The 15,122-nt window shown below is 48.0% G+C and overlaps 1 protein-coding gene across 2 annotated transcripts; it reads right to left on the reverse strand.

The window, feature by feature from the left end:
- Positions 1-1,275: 1,275 nt before the first annotated feature.
- Znf174 (zinc finger protein 174) lies at positions 1,276-8,079 on the reverse strand. Of its 2 annotated transcripts, XM_051167572.1 has the most exons (4): positions 7,914-8,079; positions 7,120-7,602; positions 5,565-5,778; positions 1,276-1,920 (listed from the first exon to the last, which is right to left on the reverse strand). In XM_051167572.1, the coding sequence occupies exons 2-4, from the start codon at positions 7,519-7,521 to the stop codon at positions 1,319-1,321; spliced, it is 1,218 nt and encodes a 405-aa protein (XP_051023529.1). In that variant the 5' UTR covers positions 7,522-7,602; positions 7,914-8,079; the 3' UTR covers positions 1,276-1,318. The 2 variants fall into 2 exon arrangements, with proteins under 2 accessions (XP_051023529.1, XP_051023528.1); XM_051167571.1 differs by lacking the exon at positions 7,914-8,079 and having other exon boundaries at positions 7,120-7,787.
- Between the last annotated feature and the right edge of the window lie 7,043 nt (positions 8,080-15,122).

The raw sequence follows: 15,122 nt of genomic DNA on the forward strand, positions 1-15,122 counted from the left end.
TTGAGATGGGGAGATTATCCTGCTATACCCAATGTAAGGGCCAGGGTTAGACAAGGCTGGGCAATACGAACAGCCAAAGAATGTGCTCTGAGCATGAAGGGCCGCGAGTCCAAGAATGCAAGAGGCTGCTGTTAACTGAAGACTTCAAGGAAACCCATCGACCTCTCGGAGTCTGCAGAAGGAAAGCCCTGCCCAAGGTGATTTTGGTTGAGTGAAACTGATTTCAGACTTACCTTCCAGAAGTGTAAGAGAAGTTTTGTGTTAAGCCCCCAAGTCTGCAGCCATTTGTTAGAGCACCAGTAGAAAACAAATGCAGACAAGACTGAGAAGTTACTACGAGACAGTTCCGGAACTGTAACATTTTATATAAATATAGTATTCTGTCATTTTTTATAAAACGCTATGGAGGTATAATTTACCTGTCATAAATTACCTATTTCAGTATATTGTATAACCATCACCACAATCCAACTGTAAACACTGTGAACATGCCAGTCTTACAGCTTCTGGCTGATGTGAGAAAGAACAGGTAGAATGCCCCCGCCCACCAGAGAAGTATTACCCCCCTGCAGCTTTTCTTATACCTCAGGCTGCAGTGGCAACACCTTTTGGAAATCAAAAGTACGTTGATACACAATCCCTCAAATATGACTTTTTAAAATAAAAGTGCCATCTACTTACTTAGAAACTGCGAATCACATAAATACACATATATTCTCAATCTGTCTTTTGTTAAATCAGTCACAGCAGGGGGTGGGGCACTCAGGAAGCAGAGGTAGGTGGATCTCTGTGAGTTCGAGGCCAGCCTGGTCTACAAAGTTAGTTCTAGCACAGCCAGAGCTATGTAGAGACATGTCTTAACTAATTAGCTAATTAAAAATCATCACCCCCACCAACAAAAACGTTAGTTACAGAAAGACTGTTAAAGGACCTCCCCAGTGAACGTTTTCTTGACAATCTGATGAAATGCTTTGTGTGTGCATGAAAACAACTGCATTTTAGAAGATAGAGCAACAAGGAGAATTTAATTGAGGGTTAATTAATTAAAACCACTTGTAGCTCATTGCAACTATTCCTAGTATCTAGTCCTCACTCTGCAGAGACTGAAGTTCTCTCTGCCCGAACACCCCATCAGCCATCTTTGCAGACAGGCCCCTACCAGCGTCTTTTTGAGCTCCTTACCAATTGAATATTTACCCATCACTCCCCCAAGGGCCACTTGCTCTGTAAGTCACAAAGACATTCTGTGATTTACATGCAAGTAATGCAAGAGAGACTGGCAGCCCTCCTCTGGGGCTGTGACGCACACAGCATCTCTTTAGTCCCCATGGTGGAGCCTGTGGTGCTGGTGGAGGTTAGAGCTTTGGCGGAAGCTCTTCCCACACTGGCTGCAATGGTATGGTTTCTCCCCAGTGTGGATCCTCTGGTGCAGTTTCAGAGTTGACTGCCTCCCAAAGCAGTTCCCGCACTCCCCACAGATGTAGGGCCTCTCCCCTGTGTGCACCCTCTTATGCCGCTTCAGCTCCGAGTTCCACGTGAAGCTTTTCCCACAGTCATCGCATCTATAGGGTTTCCTGGCTGAGTGGGCTGCCTGGTGACTAAGGCGGTGCAGAAGGCTGCTCAGGCTTCTTTCGCCTCCTCCGCTTTTCTTTAGCTCTCTCAGTGGGGGACCCCTGAGGGGGTTGCTGATAGAGTCCAGGTCTCTGCAGTGTCTCTGGTAGTGAGCGAGTGGCGCCTGAGCACGTGAGGGGCTGCCCTGCCACCCTGACAACCGGCCTTCACTCCTGGTCATCCCTCTTGGCTCAGGGCCATGCAAAGTATTCCCTTTAGCTCTTCCGGGTGACACCTCAAACGGCCTTGCTCCTTTTGCTCCCTCCTGCTTCGGATTCTCCTTGTTGTCACTTCTCATTCTGGAGGCCTCTATAATTAGAAATAATATGCTTCATTTTCTGTACTTAGAAGACAGAACTTCAGCTCTAAAAGAAGTATAAAACGTGTTGTCAAGTTTGTCAAAGGGGAGGCAGTCTTCTGCTGGTAGCCTCCTCTGGACCCATCAAGAGGCTCCTCACCCTTGACATGGGTGAGTCAGAAGCTCTGGGGGGGGGGGGTAGGCCTGGAAATCTGCACAGTTAACTAGTTCCTGGGAGTGTCCCTAATTTATAGCAAAGCTAAGGACCAAACTCTCCTTCTATCCTTCTTGTCTTTAGGGAAAGGTATAGGAGAACAGGAATAGAAAACAAGAAAAAACATCAGAGTGAAGCATCAACAATGAAGGCTTTGACATGTTATTTATTTATTGACAGAGTCTACTGTATTGCCTAGATTGATGTCAAACTCTAGGGCCTAGGTGATCCTCCAGGTAGCTGGGACCACAGAAATGTACCACTGCACCTCACTGAGTGTTAAAATCCCAAGACTTTAACACAACTATTTGAATAAATATCCCTCCCTTACGTGGACAACAATTGACAACCTCCTTCACTTCAAAGGATGATAAATCCAGTGACTATGGTGTTTTTCTCATTTCAATGTTGACAGCCTGTGTTTTTAGAAACTGGAATACAGACTAGATATGCATCCTAATTAAGGAAAACTGTGCACCATCTGACAGGACCGAGGCTCAAGATGGATGTGAGCTGGGATGGACGTGGGATTCCAGAGAACCAAGGACAGCGCTGGCCAACAGGTCCTCCAACGTGAAGACTGTGTTTCCATGAGCTGTACACACCACTCAACATGGCATCCACCAGACAGATGGGAAAATTTTGAATTTTCATTCATTTAAAACTTAATAGCAATCTCAAACCGCTATTGCTAAGTGATGGTCATCAAGGTTTTGTTTTGTTCCTTTTTTTTTTTTTTTTTTTTTGTGACAGGGTCTCATATCGCCCAGGCCGGTCTCAAACTCACTAACTGAAGATGACCTTAAGTGCTTGCTCTTCTGCCTCCACATCCCAAGTGCTGAGACTGTGGGCACGCATCGCCATGCTTGGCTTCATCAAGGCTCTTAAGAACCACTCAGTGGAAAAGGAATCATTTTCCAGTGATCGACCCTGGAGGTGAATGGGTCACAAAGATGGAGCCCTCATGGATGCCTTGTCAAAAAGACAGAAAACTCTTGCTTTCGGTTTTTCTTTCTAACCACATGGTCCTCAGACCTGCATCTGCCGGTACCAACTCCGGACTGTGTGTGTGTGTGTGTGTGTGTGTGTGTGTGTATGTTAGAGTGTGTAAGTATGGTGCATGTGTAAAGCACAAGTGAAGAGGCCAGAGAAGATGTCAGAAGTCCTGCTCTGTCACTCTCTGCCTTCCTCTCTTGAGACAGGGCCTTTCACTGGCCCTGAGGCTGACTCCTCCTGTCTCCTCCCACCCTCCAGAATTGGATTACAGGAGCATGCAGCCAGGCCTGATTATTTTCCCTGTAAGAGCTGGGGATTTGAACTCAGCAAACACTCTTCCCTACTAAGCCAACTCCCCAGCTAACTTTGGACTTAACTTTTGAAACTGTGAAGAATAAATTTGTTGTGCATTTACTGCCCAGTCTAAGGAACTTTTGTTATAGAAACCTTAGCAACACATACAAAATATCACACACAAAACACTAACTCAAAACGAACCCAAGAACTAAACAACTCTTTAGAATACATATATATGAAGCTGAATCGTCTGATTGGGCAATGGTATTTTAGCTACAACTGCAAAAGCCCAAGTAAAGAAAGAATCAGAGACTGTCAACATGAAAGAAAGGCATTTGGGCCAATGAAAGTGCTCGGAGTGGCCAAGTCTGATGACCTGAGTTTGACCCCTGGGATCCATATAGTGGAAGCAGAGAACTGAATCTTGGAAGTTTCTTTTGACTTCCACATATACACAGGGCATGTGCATGCCTGCTCACACAGGTACACTCAAAATAAATAAAAATGTAGTACAATATTTTTAATAACATGAAAAACATTTGTGCTTCATGGAATTCCATTAAAAAAAAAAAACTGAAAAGAGGGGGCTGTAGAGATGGCTGAGAGTTAAGAGCACTGGCTATTCTTTCAATGGTGTGAGTTCAATTCCCGAATTCCCAGCAACCACATGGTGGCTCACAACTATCTATAATGAGATTTGGTGCCCTCTTCTGGTGTGCAGGTTACATGCAGGCAGAATATTGTATACATAATAAAGAAATCTAAAAACAACAACAACAAAACAACAAAAAACTGAAAGGAAAAGCTGAGCAGTAGTGATACATGTCTGTAATCCCAGCACTTGGGAGGCAGAAGCAGAACTCTGTGAGTTCGAGGCCAGCTTGGTCTACAAAGCGAATCCAGGACAACCACGGCTACACAGAGAAACACTGCCTCAAAAAACAAACAAACCAACCACCCAAACAAACAAAACACACCAAAAAATCTGAAAGGATAACTGACAGAATGAGAGAAAACATTCAGGGATTATCATCTGTGAGGTATCGGATCGAGAACACTCACTTAGCTCTCAGGCCTCAGCAATAAAAATACAAATTGCCTAAGTTGAAAGTGGGCAAAGTTATACGACTAGAATTTTTCTGTAAGGTGGGAGTGACGGCAAAGGCCTGTCAACACCAAAGGTGAAGGCCAGAGGATCAGGAGTTCAAGTTCAGCCTCAGCTTAGAAGCTAGCCTAGGCTACAGGCGACCCGACAACCACCAAAAGGCAAGATATACAATTTCTTTTTAGAAACATCTTATTATACTGTGTGTGTGTGTGTGTGTGTGTGTATGTGTGTGTGTGTGTGTGTGTGTGTGTGGTCAGAGGACAACTCGCAGGAGTAGTTCCCACCTTCCATCATGTGGGTGGGCCCCGGGTATTGAACTCAGGTTGTCAAGCTTGGTGGCAAGTGCCTTTACCCACTGAGCCATCTCACTGGCCAAGATATATAATTTAATAAACATGTGCAATAATGCTCATTAGGGAAATGAATATCAAAACCTCAGGGGATATTAAGTTATAATAAAAACAGCTGGGAGTGAGCGCTGCCAAGGCTGTGCGCAAACACCCTCACGCTTTGTTGACAGGCGCCTCAAACGGTGCCGCTGCTCTGCAAACTAGTCCAGTAATTCTTCAAAAAAACACAAACAAGTGAAAAACCAAACGGGCCGGGTGTGGTGTTTCATGCCTTTAATCCCAGCACTTGGGAAGGAGAGGAGAGGCAAGCGGATCTCTGTGAGTTTGAAGCCAGCCTGGTCTATATAATGAGTTCCAGACCAGCCTGGGCTTTATAGTTTGACCCTGTCTCAAAAATATACGTAATTTTAAAAGGTGGGAACTGGCTAGGAAAATGGCTTAGTAAATAAAGGCACTTGCTACCCAGATAAAGGTAGGAAAGAAATGATTCCTTAAACGTGTCCTTTGACCTCCACATGGGCACTGTGGCATGTACATGCAGATGGACACACACACACACACACACACACACACACCACTGGACACATCACACACATGTACATAATCAATAATTTATAAAAGGTGGGCATATGCAGGCCAGCTGTGATGGAAGTAAGCAGATGAGAGAGCCCAAGGACACAGAGTGTTTACCTGTCTCAGTCAATCTGGGCACTGGGTCCTGAAGGAGGAGTAATTTTTCCCAGTGATGGGGACTCAGCCGGTCATGAGCTCCTCGCCCATCCAGAGAGTTCTCTTGAGTATCTCTGCTAGGAGTTTGGGGCTGAAAGTCTCGAGGTTCTTGTTCTATAAGCTGAGCTCCTGTTTTCTCCAGGAGCACCTTTTGCCCTTGCATGCAAACGGTCACCTAGGAAAAGGGCTATCCATTAATTCTGCAGTATTTGGACTGAGCGCAACACGCCACTCACTGCTACAGAGGGACCCTCTGCCCTCGGGAGACCTGCTAATGACCGAGAGTTCAACTTCCAGAGACCACCAACACCTTCAAAGGAAGGGAAGGGAAGGCACACAGAGCAGGAACATGGCTGCTTCATAATCAGCCAGGACTCCCCAAGTAGATGCCCAAAGCTCGGGCTATTCTCACAGCCTGGAGCCAACATCATCAGAAGAGAGCTGGCAAAAATATCCAAATCAGTAATGCCACCCCTCTCTACTTCTTCTGGGGACAGGCTACGTGGGGACAGAATCGGTACAGTTCCAACTTGGTAAGCTTTTCTGCCAGAGAGGTCCAGAGTGCTCAGATCTAAGAACATGGTTCCCCCTGTTGCTCGGTTCCATTTTCCAGAGCACGCCTTAATTGCTTCCTTCTGAGGCCCCAGCTGGGGTCTGACTTGGGGAGAGGATGTGGCAGGCCAGCAACACCAGGGAACTGAGCTGAGGTGTCCCCACTCAAAGGCAATATGGTAGGTGAGTCACTGGAACAAGGTCCACGGAGCCGCGCCCCCAAATTGGTTTCCTATCGAACAGGCTAGACCTGTTGGCTAAGAATTCTGGTTGTAGCAAAACTTCGAGATGAATGGGTCAGGAGAGATGGCTCAGAGGTTAAGAGGTCCTGAGTTCTATTCCCGGCAACCACATGGTGGCTCACAACCATCTATAATGACATCTGGTGCCCTCTTCTGGCCTGCAGTTGTCTATGCAGGCAGAAGACTGTATATATAATAATAAAGAAATCTTTAAAAAAAAAAAAAAAAAAAAAAAAAAAGGTTGAATAGGTCAGAGGAGATCATTCCAGAACCTTAAAACTACTCTTCTAAGCTCACGGGTCCTATGAAGGAATACCTCAGTCTACTTCCTCACTGGGTGCCAGTGACTCGGTTTTCTGAAACCCTGTTACAACTTTTTGCGGGGCAGGGGAGTTCCCCAAGGCTGGAAGCAACTTTTGAAGCTATTCATTCCTCTGGAATCTCTAACTAGCTAAGGAGCATGGGACAAAACCCTACCTGAGAGCCGGGCGTGGTGGCGCACGCCTTTAATCCCAGCACTTGGGAGGCAGAGGCAGGCGGGTCGCTGTGAGTTCGAGGCCAGCCTGGTCTACAAAGTGAGTCCAGGATGGCCAAGGTTACACAGAGAGACCCTGTCTCGAAAAACCAAAAAAAAAAAAAAAAAAAAAAAAAGAGGAAAAAAAACCCTACCTGAGAAGACAAGAAAGACATCCAAGGACCCACAGAAAAAGCAACCTCCTTACCCACTGCTTTGGTCTTTTGGATGCTCTGTGCAAATCTTCCACCAGAGTCACAATCTCCCTATTGCTCATCGGATATCGAGGCCAGACCTGAGCCTGGATCTCTGGAGGTAGGACGACCAGAAACTGCTCCATCACTAGGAGCTCCAGCATTTGCTCTTTGGTGTGTAGTTCAGGCTGCAGCCATTGTGTGCAGAGCTGTCGAAGGCGGGAGAGCGCTTCCTGGGGTCCAGACACTTCTTGATAAGAAAAGTGTCGGAAGCTCTGGCGGGAAAGCTCAGGATCAGGACAGGCTTTTTGCTGAGGGGACCCACGTTTCTCTTCGAGCGTCATTATTATATGTCTCTCCTGCTTGTCAGAATCCTCAGGGTAGGTACTCAAAGTTATCTCCATTTTAGCTGCCATTTCGGGGGCTCAGGGAACAATGTCACTCTAATCGTAAACTGATAAAGTCTTCTGGGTCATTGCTCTAGAGAAATCTGGAGACTAGAAAAATGGCAAGAATGAAGGTCCTCTGGAAGTGTTAGGGAAGGACCGCAAAAACACAGCTTTCTCATTTGCTAGCCTTTATCCCAGACTCTGAAGACAAGATAGTTCCTGGCAGTGGGAGGAGTTGGCCTTTTCGTCCGTTTTTAAGGCGAAAAGTCATACTATTCCAGAGGGCACTGCAGAGTATGGAGAAAGGCACGACACGGCCTAACGGGCTGGTAGAGGAAATCACCAGGAAAAGTTCAAGCTGTCTTGCAGGGTAGCTCGCACCAACTCTCCGGTATCCAGCAGACACCCACCTCCAGTACCTCCGAGAGCGAAGCAGAGCCCAGCGAGGCCACAGCGAGAACCGGGAAAGCGAGTGCGGCTCCACGGGCCAGCCAGCCCTGCCCGGTGAGGCTGCGGCAAGGGGGCGCGCAGCACCACCGCAATGCTGGGTGTCAGCTCCAGGAGCCACGCGCGACGCCAAGGTCTGAGGCAGCTCAAAAGCCAGAGGCCGCCCACGGCCAACCCAGCTCTCCAGAGACTGATGACCAGGAGCCCTAAAGCATGGGCTAGGGGCGGGGCCGGAGCCGGGCAAGGGAGACGCCCACTGGCTGCGGGAGCTACCCACGGGAAGACCCGCCTCTCCGCTACAGGATTGGGTCTTCAGAACACTGACAATTTTTTTATTAGCTGCTTTATCTATCAATCAGTCGCAGTGCCTCTCGGTAGTCGTAGTCCAGTAACTCTTCTGGGCGAGGGTGCAATGCGTTGCCTTAGTGCCCAGACAATCATTAATTGCGGGTTCTCAAGGGCGTAGTCCGTGTGGAGGGCTCCCCGTGAGGTGTCACATTGGCCGGGAGGCCCTCTCACTTAGGAGCGGTTTGTGGGATGCTTGGAGCCGCACCCAGGCGTTGAACGAACCCTCCAAAACTCGCTCTCCACAGCAGGACCTTGATTTTTTTCAGACCTCACCTCTAGGGTTTTTCCACTTTATAAGTTCTGACCTTGACACTGTCTCAGCGGACTGACTGCAGGGACTGTCTTCGGAGTCTGGGATAAAGGCTGACCACCTGGTACCGTCTATGATGGCCTGGGCATGGGATCAATCCCTGTCTCCACAATCAGTCAATAATTTAGTGATGACCAGAACATAAGGGGTCCATGGAAGTCGTTAAGTGAGGGGAGCATCTGCTACACTTTCTTGAGTTACACAAGTACAGTATATGAGAGAAAGTGTAAAGGAACTACAATTTAATTCTATTACTGAAGATCAACATTAACATTTTCACACACTTCTTCGTATGCTTGAAGACATTCTTTCTTCCTGCATATTTGTCTGGACCTACCTACCAGACAATCAACTGGGACCCTCGGACCCCTGGGGAGAGAATGGGGGACAAGAGACGCAAAGAACCGACAGCAAGTCAAGGAGTCTGATCAAGCTGACAAAATTTTATTTTCTCACAGGCAATTATGTACCATTGAAGCAGGAAGCTGAGTGGGGTGATCCAGGTGGGAGGTTTCCCCCCCCCCCCCAAGCTATCAGGAAGTCAGGAAGTTTGACAGGGCGAGGGCCCCTGTGGTTCTGGGGCTGGGTGGAATTGTTATGCATCTGGAACCACAAGATGTTATCTATAGACTTCGTTCCACTGGTCCTCTGAAGGCCTCTGTAATTCCAGGAGTTGGTGGAATACTACTGAGAATAGCTGGAGAGTACCTTGAGGGAGGGGAAGAGGTCACAAGGCAGCCTTCTGGAATGTACCCTGAGGCAAGGAGGGGAAGAGGTCACAAGGCAGCCTGCCCCAGGTCCACTCAATGTATAATCCAAGGTCCGAGGTGCTTGCCGGCTATGGTCTTGGCTCCCCACATTTCTCCCCTCCTTATAGACTAAAAAGGCAAGTTAGTCCTTACAGAGAAGGTGGGCATTAACCAGATGGGGGAGGTAGGGACCCAATCCCCTGTGATAAATAAGGCATCCTTTTTGAGGGGAGAGACACAAGAGGACCCCATAAGGCTCCAAAGGGGACTCTTTTAGAGAAAATGGAAGCCCAAAAATCAACGCCAACCTCTATGCAATCGGGTTTGCCTCTCAAGGGGCTCGAAAGCAGACAGATATGGTCCCCCCTTTGCGGTACTTTGTCTCGCGCCCCTTGCAGGTGGGCGTTTTTCGAGTCAACGCCTTCTTGCCTATATGGGAGATTAGTTGGAAGCATACAGGGGAAGCCAGTAGACCTTTAGTCCTTAGGCTGTGGTTCAGAAGAGGCGGGGTCGGGATTCCCCCTCCTCTTCCTCCTCCTCCTCCTCCTCCTCCTCCTCCTCCTTCTCCTCCTCCTTCTCCTCGGCAATGAGTTTATTAATGGACCTGAATAGGTTTGGCTGCCAGGGCATCTTCGTGTTGTTTAATGAAGGAGGTCAAACGGTTGAAGGCCCAGGGGCCAAAGGAGACTGGGAGCAAGAGTCCAACAAATGGCCTGAGCAAGGAAGGCAAGAGAGTAGACAGCCAAGGGGAGGTTGTGAACCAGTTTTTGTACCATCCTTCACTTTTTCCTCTTTCACGCTGTCTTTTTTCTAGGCCTTCTCAAACCCTCCGCATGCTGTCCTTAACTAGGCCAGTCTTGTCGCATAAAAGCAGCGTTCTTCCTTGAGAGGCGCGCACAGGCCCCCTTGTTGAAGGAAAAGCAAGTCCGTTCCCCTGCGGTTTTGGAGTACAACCTCGGCCAAGGAGGAGAGGGATTCTGCAAGACTTTCCATGCTTTGTTGTAACTCACGGACGTCACTATCTACAGTAGCGCTAAGTTCTGCATGGTGATTATTGGAAAGAACAAGGAAGAGATCCCTGTCCCCGCGCCCACAGCTCCCAGACCCAGGGTGACAGCAACCGTAATGGCAGTGATGGGTTCCCTACGAGCCCGATGGAACCGAGCGACCTCCAGTGTCCCAGGGAAATCCTCTAAGCTCCAGAGATGGAAGAAGTCTTCTGGAGAGTAAAATGTAAGGCGAGGGAGGATCCGGACAAGGATACAGAATCCTTGTATAAGTCCAGAGTTTGTGTATGGACACAGGGGGTAAGGCCGCTGCAGCAGGCCTAGCAGTACCCTCAGGGGGAATGACATAGAGGGAAGAGGAACAGGGGATGGATAAATTGCGTAAGTGTCTATATTCCCTGGGTATGGAGGCCTTATGGGCAAGGTAACACAGTCCAGAGCCAGAGACCTGTGTCAGGGTGAGTCCCTTGGGAGTGGCTTGAGTCCAACAACAGGTGGAGGAGTCATTGGTCTCAAGAATACTGTCATTATAAACAGCGATCCCTTCATAAAAAGGGTGGGTGGGTGGGTAGAGTGGTAACAAAGCCAACAGGCCTCTGTAAGCTCTGGGTGAGTGGCATTGAGGGTTAACAAGCTTAAAAACGAGATCTCCCATGGCAACAACGGAGGTGGGGGTGGGGGTGGGAGGGCGCTCCACAGTGCCCTGTCCCTGAGGATTGTAGAGGATTCTGGTTATGTGTTTGATCTGTAAAGTGTTACGAAATGGCTGGAATTTGGCCCCGGTGTAACCTGGGGCATTGTCTGTCTTAATTATTTTTGGTTTTCCCAGGGTCGACAGGCAATGGAGGACATGAGTAATCACATTCTTAGAGGCTTCTCTGGTCAAGGGGGAAGCATAGATGAAGCCACTATAGGTATCCACAGTCACATGAACATATTTTAACTTACCAAAGGGAGAAAAATGAGTCACATTCATTTGCCAAATGTCTTTTGGGAGGAGCCCCCAAGGGTTGACTCCTTGGTGGGGAACGGGAAGGAAGGGAACGCAAGCGTGACAGGTTTTAACAATCTCTCGGGCCTGTTCCTGGGTGATTTTAAACATGGGGCAAAGAGTATTAGCATTGAGGTGATGCAAGGCATGAGCCTCTCGTGCCTGTGTCAGGGGATCCCAGTTAGTGGTCAGGATGGCCTCTGAACCTGTGGTGGCGTCTGCCAAAGCATTTCCCTCGGCTGAGGGCCCCGGAAGCCCCGAGTGAGCCCGGAGATGTCCCACAAAAAAAGGGGAGATCTCTTAGTCGAATATGACTTTGGATCTGTTCAAACAGAGCGGAAGTGGCTGAGGAGGCCGTAACCAAAGGGATGTGCTACGTAGGAACTATCAGTATACATATATTAAGTGGGACGTTGGGAAAAATCAATAAACATTTGTAGGACAGCAAAAAGCTCTACCAATTGAGCAGATGTATAAGGCATAACAAATTTATGAGGGGTACCATCCACAACACATGAGGCGCATTCCATAGAGGAGCCATCTGTAAATACCAGGAGCCCCTCCATGATAGGTGTAAGGACAGAACGCCGAGGAAAAACAAATGTATGGAGACGGGCAAATTGAATGAGGGCGTCATTGGGGAAATGATCATCTATAATTCCGGTAAAGGACGCGAAGGCAATCCCCCACTCATGTGAAGACGGAAAGAGCCAATCCACCTGACTAGTCGTGTAAGGGGTAACAATACAGTCAGGATCTTTGCCAAAGTATTGTCGGGACAGTTTTCGACCCTTGATCACCAGCATGGAGGTCAGGGATGATAGGAGGCCAGGACCTTGGTGGGAGAGGATGGCAATGGGACCCAGAGGAGGAGGGTGCCTCGTCCCTTATGAGGGGCCGGAGGAGGCTGCTGAAACACCCCAATTGGGGAATGAGAGGTGGCACAAAGAATAAAATGCAAGGGAATGGCTGGGTCAGTCTGAAACGTCACCTGGTTAGCAAGAGCATCCTCCAGGATCTTCAGGGAGGCCTTAGCCTCAGGAGTGAGGACACAAGGAGACGGGTTGAGAGTCACCCTTGAGCAAATCACAAAGGGGAAGTAAGCTAGAAGGGGGAATTTTAAGGTGTGGGCGGAGGAATTGAAGATTCCCCAAGAATTTTTGGAGACTCTGTAAAGTGGTCAAAGAAGAGTGGCAAATTTTTAATTTACGCACAAGCACCTGAGTGTGCCTGAGTTCATAGCCTAAGTAGGTAAGCGGCTCAGATAATTGAATTTTTTCAGGAGCCACTTGAAGTTTGGCCCTGGTCAACAATTCTTGTAGGTTCAAAACAAGATAATAAGTGCGTTTGACAGGCGGCAGCTAGAAGTGTATCGTCCATGTCGATACAGCCGCTTTCAGTTTTTCTAGGACCAATAGACTTAATGGGGTATAAACAAGAGCATTTGTCCCTTGAGGGGGACCCTCCCTAGGACCCTCAGATTCTTCGGAGGGGAGGGGGAATCTGCTTCCTCATTGTTTTCCTCCTCCTGAGGGAAAGAGCCAACTATCGATTCGCACGGGGTGGCTCCGCTACGAAGCGAAAATGGATGCAAGTGCCCTGCGGTGAGGTTTTTCCTTTTTAGTTGTAATGGATAAAGGTTTAGAGAGGCTTGAGGCGGGGAGGGAGAGATCTGCAAGTTGTGAGCCTAAGTCTTTAAGGGTTTTTAGGAGGGTTAATTGTTCTTGTCGATTTTGGACCAACTCAGTCAAAGTCGCCAAATCAGAAGTGGCCAATGAGCGTGCCCGCACCAAGGGGGCATTCACAGCGAATACGCGAATCAGGGAGGATGTCTCGTATGGGGGAGGTAGATTAAAAGGGGGCAATAGGCAGGTAGCCAAGAATTGAGCCTTTGGGGGCGCCGTGGCCAGGGCGACCGTGGCCAGTCAGGGTTATGATAACGGGCTGACTCCTCTTCTAAGGTGGCCGGGTCACCTGGCTCCAAAGGCTCATCATCCTGTAAGTCAATGAGAGATGAGTAAAGGGGTGTTGTTTTAATGGGGGGGGGTTATCAGTTCTGATGATAGGTTTTTCAGTAAGGGCGTTTTGGGGGCCCACGGAGGAGGTGGCTGAGTCCCTGTGAGGAGATGATGAGCGGGAATGTCCCGCCTCCGAAGGGGCGCGGGAACAACGGCGCAAGGCCTTTCCCCTTCATCTATAACGTTTTGAACATCGGGCCAATTATGGCGGGTTTTGAGGGCCTCATTTATTAGATTCCAGTAACTAAAGGCAGAGACTGGGACCTTATCCGGGCCAAATACTCTATAGTAATTTTGTAAACAATCACCAACGTGTCCTCACTTTTTTTCATTTATAGTCCCTTCTTGGGGGAACCATGGGCAGACATCGGTCAAGAACTCAAAAAATTTTATAAAATCTTTTTTCTTTACCTTAGCTCCTCCCGTCTTGAGAGAATCTTTTAGACCTGAAAGAAAAAGCTCCTGTTGGGAGATTTCTTGTCCCATATGAAACCTTACCTTATGAAATACACCGCATGCTTTTTCGAAGATGCCCAGTCCAGGTCCGGGAGACGCTCTGGTCTTGAAGATGACTTCCTTCACGTAAGTGTGGGACGGTGGTCTCTCTTGGGGCGTCGTTTCGTGCCCCACGTTGGGCACCACTACTGGGACCTTCGGACCCCTGGGGAGAGAATGGGGGACAAGAGACACAAAGAACCGACAGCAAGTCAAGGAGTCTGATCAAGCTGACAAAATTTTATTTTCTCACAGGCAATTATATACCATTGAAGCAGGAAGCTGAGTGGGGTGATCCAGGCGGGAGGTTTTCGCAAGATATCAGGAAGTCAGGAAGTTTGACAGGGCGAGGGCCCCTGTGGTTCTGGGGCTGGGTGGAATTGTTATGCATCTGGAACCACAAGATGTTATCTATAGACTTTGTTCTGATTGTCCTCTGAAGGCCTCTGTAATTCCAGGAATTGGTGGAATCTTACTGAGAACAGCTGGAGAGTACTTTGAGGGAGGGAAAGAGGTCACAAGGCAGCCTACCCCAGGTCCACTCCATGTATTATGCCAAGGTCCGAGATGCTTGCCGGCTATGGTCTTGGGTCCCCACACATATTAAGAACTTAACCTTTGCAAAATGCATTTCTCCTATGATTTTTGCCTTTCTTCCACAGTTTTATTTTAGATTTATTTTTATTTGTACAGGTGTTTTGCCTGTAAATATATCTGTGCACTACATGCATGCCTGGTGCCCGTGAAATTCAGAAGAGAATGTGGGAATCCCCGGGAACTGGACTTACAGAGAATTTTGGGGTTTTTTGTTTATTTGTTTTGAGACAGGGTTTCTCTGTCAGTTGTGAGCTGTCATGCAGGTGCTGGGAATCGAACCCAGATCCTCTGGAAGAGCAGCTAATGCGTTCAACAGCCGAGCCATTTTTCCAGCTTCTTTTATTTATTTTTTTAAAAATTATTTTTATTTAATTTTAATTTATAGGCATTGGTGTGAGGGTGTCAGATCTTGGAGTTACAGACAGTTGTGAGCTACCATGTGGTTGCTGGGAATTGAACCCAGGACCTTTGGAAGAGCAGACAGTGCTCTTAACCACCAAGCCAACTCTCCAGCCTGCTTCTTTTATTTATTTTTTTTAAATATTTTTATTTAATTTTTAAATTTATGTGCATTGGTGTGAGGGTGTCAGATCTTGGAGTTACAGACAGTTGTGAGCGGCCATGTGGGTGCCGGGAATTGAACCTGGGACCTTTGGAAAAGCAGAC

Source organism: Acomys russatus, chromosome 25 (genome assembly GCF_903995435.1).
Source record: "Acomys russatus chromosome 25, mAcoRus1.1, whole genome shotgun sequence".
Classification (NCBI taxonomy): domain Eukaryota; kingdom Metazoa; phylum Chordata; class Mammalia; order Rodentia; family Muridae; genus Acomys; species Acomys russatus.

Bases quoted from the DNA above. Each gene is read 5' to 3' on its own strand.
- Znf174 (XM_051167572.1), bottom strand. From the start codon at position 7,521: ATGGCAGCTAAAATGGAGATAACTTTGAGTACCTACCCTGAGGATTCT. The intron at 5,779-7,119 runs GTAAGGAGGTTG...CCCTTTTCCTAG, and splicing joins CCAAAAGACCAAAGCAGTGG to GTGACCGTTTGCATGCAAGG. The intron at 1,921-5,564 runs GTAAACACTCTG...TTCTAATTATAG, and splicing joins GCCCAGATTGACTGAGACAG to AGGCCTCCAGAATGAGAAGT.